This window comes from Balaenoptera ricei, chromosome 2, assembly GCF_028023285.1.
Source record: "Balaenoptera ricei isolate mBalRic1 chromosome 2, mBalRic1.hap2, whole genome shotgun sequence".
Classification (NCBI taxonomy): domain Eukaryota; kingdom Metazoa; phylum Chordata; class Mammalia; order Artiodactyla; family Balaenopteridae; genus Balaenoptera; species Balaenoptera ricei.
The window spans coordinates 58,857,001-58,863,000 of record NC_082640.1 but is presented as its reverse complement, the minus strand read 5'-3'; the positions used below and the strand labels follow the sequence as shown (position 1 = coordinate 58,863,000).

General features: G+C 62.5%; 1 protein-coding gene across 1 annotated transcript in view; it reads right to left on the bottom strand.

Moving 5' to 3' along the window:
- Window positions 1–1,105: 1,105 nt before the first annotated feature.
- The window catches only part of LOC132360361 (OTU domain-containing protein 7A-like), a 381,868-nt gene continuing 376,973 nt past the window's right edge, over window positions 1,106–6,000 (bottom strand). The window contains exons 12-14 of the mRNA XM_059915424.1: window positions 3,903–4,017; window positions 3,644–3,728; window positions 1,106–2,548 (exon numbers count right to left, since the gene is read on the bottom strand). Coding sequence (XP_059771407.1) covers window positions 1,106–2,548; window positions 3,644–3,728; window positions 3,903–4,017 — 1,643 coding nt within the window. The remainder of the gene's footprint in view (window positions 2,549–3,643; window positions 3,729–3,902; window positions 4,018–6,000) is intronic.

The window sequence follows — 6,000 nt, the reverse complement described above, 5'->3', positions numbered from 1 at the left end:
AGAGGGTACCCCAATGGGAGCGGTGCCCCTCCACCTGGCTGATCCCAGACAGATGCGGGTGGAGGTGGAGGTGGGGGTGGGCTTCCTTCCCGGCGGCCCTCAGCCCCTTCCCTCTGGAAAGAGGCGCAGGCCGGGTTTCAGGGCGGCCTAGAGGGGGCTTACAGAGTGACCGCAGGGTCAAGTTCTCGCCTCTCTCCTGGGGCACCGATGGTCGCTTCCTAGGGGCCCCTCTGGCCAGAGCATTGTGGAAGTGTCTTCGAAGGAGAAATGTGAGCGGGCTGTCATCTTTGCTCATATATGGTCAACTCCAAATTGTGAGTTCGGAACCTTGCCTTTGGGCCCCAAGGTGTCTTTGGAAAGCTCCTGTCACCTGAGCTGCCCGGCACCGGAAGCGATCGCTACACCTCACCGCGCCCTGCGAGGTAGGTTGTCCGGTGCCCATCCTACAGACGCCCACGGCTTTGATGGCAGTGTGAATGTCGCTCGAGCCGGGGACTGTGGGAGGAGATTTTGCTTATGAGATGGAGCCGTGTATTCCTAAAGGATCACAGGGACCACCAGGGCGCCACTGGGAGGCCAAGTGCCCTGTCCTCCAGGGGCCCGGGAGGGGCACAGGTGGGAGCCCGAGGCAGAGCCGCCACCGTGGTCCCGGGGCCGCGCGTTTGCTTCGAAACCCTGGGTGGCAACAATCGCACGCAGGTGACCACTACATGGAAGAGGTCAGTCGCCGGGTTAGGGAAAAAAGCCAAAAAAAAAAAAAAAAAAAAAAAAAAAGGCATGTAAAACACTCCCTTCTAAAAACAAAGGGCTGCAAATTTCTTTATTTCTCTTATTGAAGAACAAAAATACCCTTGCAATGGCTATTGAGTTTCCACAGGTACGAGGCAGATGCTAGCTAGCACACCCACTTCCAACAGTATGACTTGTTTCCTATCCGTCTACTACCTGAGTGGCGTCAGTGTAGGTTCAGGCACCATTAGAAACGTTTGACCAAACACGTACACAGCACGGACAGAGGATCGCCGGCCTCCCGGTGGACCAGGGCGCGGAGGAGACACCAACAGCGTGGAGAGGACAGCCCAGCCGGCGGGGCCGCGGCGCACGCTCAGGGCCGGGCCGCGCGCGCCTCGCGCCGCCGCCGCAGCTCCTCGCGGTAGCAGTACGAGCAGTAGTGCTCGGTCTCGGCGCGCCCGTAGAACGCGCAGTTCTCGCGCTGGCAGCGCCGCTGCGCCGGCCCCGCGCCGGGGCCGCCCCGGCCGCCCTCACCGTTCGATCGCGCGGCCGGCGCGTCGGCGTCGGCAAACTCCAGGCCGTCGCGCGCCGCGCAAAAGCCGTTGGTGTAGGTCTGCGACTTGGGCTCGGCCGCTCCCGCCGCCCCCGCCGCGCTGGGCAGGGTTATTGGGACGGCGCGCGCCAGCGACTCCACTGTGTTGACGGTGCGCAGGGCAGCGGCGCGCGCCGGGCTGTAGCTCTGCGACGACAGCGAGCGGTTCTGCTGCGGGTACGTGGCGCACGGCCGCAGCGCGCCCACGGCCGGGGCGCACGCCTGGTCCCGTGCGCCCGCCGCCTGCACGTGGATGACGCTCTGGCGCCCAGGCGCCGGGGGGCTGCGGCCCGGGACCGGTCCACTGGCACCCGCGCGTCGCGCGCCGCCGACGGGGCCCGGGGAGGCCGCGCCGCCCGCCGCTGCCCGCGCCGCCCGCGTGCCCGTCGCCGGCCCGGGGCTCGGGCGCTCCTTGAGCTTGAGCACCAGCTGCGTGGGAGGCCCGGCCGGCGGGCCCGGCGAGGCGCGCTCGGGGCCTGGCGCGCCCTCGGCCTCTGGCCTGCGCGGCGGCCGTTTGGCCGTGGAGGCGGCGGCGGCGGCGGCGGCGGCGTCGCGGCGCCGCTGCTCCTGCTCGGCGCTGAAGCGCTCCTGCGCGCTGGTCAGGTAATAGCCGATCATCTCCTCGTGGAACTGGTGCCGGTGGCTGGTGAGCAGCAGGCCGGCGAATATGAACTTGCGCTCGCCCTGCATGGCGGCGCGCAGGATGTTGAGGCTCAGCTTCACGTCCGTGCTGTACTTCCAGGCGTCGCCGCGGGGCCCGCCGCCCTTGTCGGCCGGCGACGCGCCCGCCGTCTTGTCCGTGGGCGACGGCGTGGTCTTCTCCGAGGGCGACGTGCTGGCCGAGGCGCCCGACTCCTCCTTGCTGCCCTTGCGCGCCTTGGCCTTCTTCTCCTTGCCGCGCTCGGGCGGGTCGTTGTGCTTGCCATTGGCGGAGTTGGCGCGGCTCATCTTGCCGTGCACCAGGCCGCCCAGGCCGCCCATGTTCTTCTTCAGCTTGATGCCCAGCGTCTTGCTGAAGCTGCCCAGTTTGTTGGCCACAGAGTCCGCGCGGGTCTTGTCCTTGTCCTTGCGCTGCTTCTCCTTCTCCTTGTCCTTGCCATTCTTGCCGTTACTGCTGTTGGAGTTGCTGCACACCGAGTCGCGGTCCGAGTCCAGCGAGTCGGGCAGGGACTGCACGTCCTCCCCCGCCGAGGCCGTCGGGGACTCTGGCTGCGCCAGAGGGGCCTGCAGGGGAGAGGGAGGGCAGGGAAGGGAGGAGGTTAGACATCAGTTGGCCCCACGCGGTCGGTGGAGGCAGACCCCGCGGCCGCGGTGTGGTTTCCAGCCTCACTGCCCCAAACCCGAGCTGTGTCCCAGCCTGAGAGTCTCCTGATTCTCCATCTAGAGCTGCTGCCTTCACAGCCCTCGTGGGGGCGAGAAAAGAACACCCACAGCCACGTCATGACATACTCCAGGCAGCTGGACTCTGGAGCCAGACTGCCACTGACTGTTACTTGTGCCGTCAGTAACATGGGGTATCGGGACCTGCCTCAGGGAGCCCTGTGAAGTTTAGATACACGTAAACGCTGGAGTACAAAGCACTCTGAACAGTGCCACTTTGTCCTGGGTACTGTGTGCCGGGCACTGCCCTCCTTGCTTTCCTCATGAAACTTAAAAAATATTCGTTACGAGCCCCACTTTATGGGTAAGTAAATTTATGTCTGAGGAAGACCAATTATTTGTAATTTTTTTTTTTTTTAAACAAATCCCTTTTCCTGGGACTTCACTACTGGGATCGCAAAAACATCAGTCAGATACATAAAGAGAATCCCTCTTAGCATCTGGAGGCAGGGCCAGCATGAGTCCTCCCTGGGGGAGGGGGCCAAGTGAGGCGCCAGCCCCCTTTCTCACAGCCCTCCCCTCCTGGAGGGGAGAAAAAGAGGGGAGAGAAAAAGAAAAGGAGAGGGTGCCGAGGAATCGCGCCCTCGGTTCCCTGCGTTCCAAGGACCCACACACAGTTTTATAGTTAATTCCGCTCCGTGGCAGCACATCGTGTTCCGATCTCGGCAAGAGAGAGTTTTGTGTTGTGAGTTGCCTACGGTTTGTTTTCTGAGTGGGCGTGTTTATTCCTGTCCCTCTGGAGAAAATAAGGGGACAAAAACTCCCCTAGCCGTAGCGCGCGCCTACGTCCAACTCGTAGGCACACGCGCACAGAGGCACGCGTTGCAGCCGAGCCGGGGCGGTGGGGCGGCAGGGCTGCGGGCAGGGCTGGGATGCACCTCGCCTGCCCGCCCCGGGCCGAGTGCGCCTGCCATCCGTCCCGGCGCGCGCCAGGCTCACCCGGGTCTCAGAGGGGATCCGGATCCACGTCACATTCATGTAGCTGTGCAGAAGGTTCAGCTTGGCTTCTAGCGACAGGATCAGGCTATCGAGAGAGGAACACCGAGTGAGATGCGCCCCAGCTCGCCCGCGCGCACCCCGCCTGCGCAGCCAGCCAGCCCCGAGGAGCAGGGGCGCCGTGCCCAGCCCCTCCCCGGGAAGCCCGGAGACAGCCCGCCCCGTAGGGTGCTAGGGGAGCGGACACAGGGTAGGGTCTTACTGGGCCAGCCGGGCGTTATCATTGTCGTCTTTCCCCCACTCCCAGTCCTTCCCGGGGTCCACCGCAAAGTGCAGAGGCAACAGCTTGTGCTCTGAATCCGTCAGGGGGATCACGGCTGGAACGCAAAAGAGAGAGACCCGTGCCAGGTGGCCCAGGGAGGGGGACGGGAGGCTCGAAGTCCCCGCGACCCCCAGGGAAGACAGGAAAAGGCCACCGAGACCAGGTGTCTCCATGATTGAGGAAACCGAATGGAGGTGTATACAGGACCTCTACGCCAGCGGGGGTGTTAAGGCCGGAGGTTTCAAACGCACCACTAACAGTTTAAAAAGTTTCCTCTTTATTGTGGACGCTGAAGAGCAGTTGGAGACCTGGGCTTGACCTGGGTCAAAAGGCAGGTGCCGTCCTTGGGCAGCAGACAAAAAAAAGCTATTACTGCTTCTGTGGTTTCTAACGAAGGACCCAGGCCAGACAGCGCACTGAGCAAGGTCACCTGGGAGGGGGCTTGGGGCCAGGCCCGGCCATCTCCTCCCAGAGAAGGGGAGTGAGGGCTGCCTGCCCATCTGCTCGTTCGTGAGTTCATGCAGCAAGTCTGTGTTGCTGCGGGAGCTCACATCCTGTACTGGGGACAGCATGAACAGGTGACATACAGCTCAGGCTGTCAGGTGGTGATAGCGCCCTGAGGGTGAACAGCAGGCTGAGGGAGCCTTGGCAAGCTTTTCCAGGGCTGACCAGTGAGCCTTCTGAGGAGGGAACGTGTAGGTGGACAAGGCAGTGAGGAGAGATGGGCTCCTCACTGCACCCAGGGACTGATTCATCAAAACACACCCCTGCCCTGGGGGAACCTGGGCCCTCCTCAGAAAGGCTGGGCTGGAGGCGGGTGTTTACAGGTTTGTCTGGGATCTGCTGGGAGCTTCTGGGCCTGGTGGGATCAGCCCCCTAGTGACGTGCTTACTCTTGTTGTCAGGGGCAGAAAGAATGCGGGGAGAGAACGGGAGCCATCCCATTTCTGCCCTCTGGGCAGCAGCCTTGCGTGGGGACTGCACTAAGCTCCCCTGCAGGCCTCACCTGAGCGTCAGGCCCCAGCAGAGTAGCACAGCCTGGGGCGCCGCCAGGCCAGCTGCTAGGTTTGCTGGAGCTGGGCTCCGTGCCAGTGGCTGGTGGAGAGAGCACTGGGTGCTGCCCTGAGTGCTGCCTCGGGAGCCAGCCTGCCCAAACGCTGGGGCTGGTACGTGTGGGTGCAGGGCCTGGTGCACCTTTAGGTGTGACGCTCAGACCCTGCTGGGGCCTCCACAGGGAGGTCTCGCCTCCGCTGTCCCACCGGCTTAGGAGGCAGGTGTGGCCGGGCCCCTTTCTAGAGGGGGAAGTGGGCTAGGAGCTGAAAGCTCGTGGATGGGGGCCTCCCTGTTTCAGGCTTATCCTTGCCCATTCAGGCCCTGGAGCACCTCTCTCCTGCTCCTATGCTGGCGGCCAGATGTTGCCTGTGCCTGATTGAACACATGGGGCCTCCCACACGCTGCTTTCCTTTGGCACCAAGAGCCCCATCTTTGGGGACACTGAGCCCCCAGGCACCACTCCAGGATGCAGGGGGCCTTGCTCCTCCCTGGGGTTTACCCTACCTTTTCCTTACTCCTCCCCCTCCCCCCTCCCCCCCCCCCCCCACCATGCTGGTCATGAATCTGGTGTCACTTCCCCAAGATTCATGACAAGGGAGTCATGGCAAAAACAGAAAAGACAAATCAATAAATAATAAATACATAACATCTATGATTGAATACCGTTAATTATTGATTTTCTGGTAAGAAATCAGAAACATTGACCCAGTGCTGCCTTCCAGTTGCTAAAGACACACAAATAATCCTCTTCCTCCACCCCAACCCCTAACCCCTCATATAAGGGAAACACAGCTTTGCTCCAGATTTTCCTTTTCATCTCGATGTGGCTGGGTGGCACTGTGCTCTGGTTTGGGAGGTCAGGGGCTGCTTGGTCCGCCTTGGCCACAGACTGCTCAGTCCTGCCTTGATGTGGCTGTGACACACAGGCTGCCCCGCCCCGGCCTGAGCTGCAGGGTCGTCACACCCAGGGAGGGCTGCAGGATAGC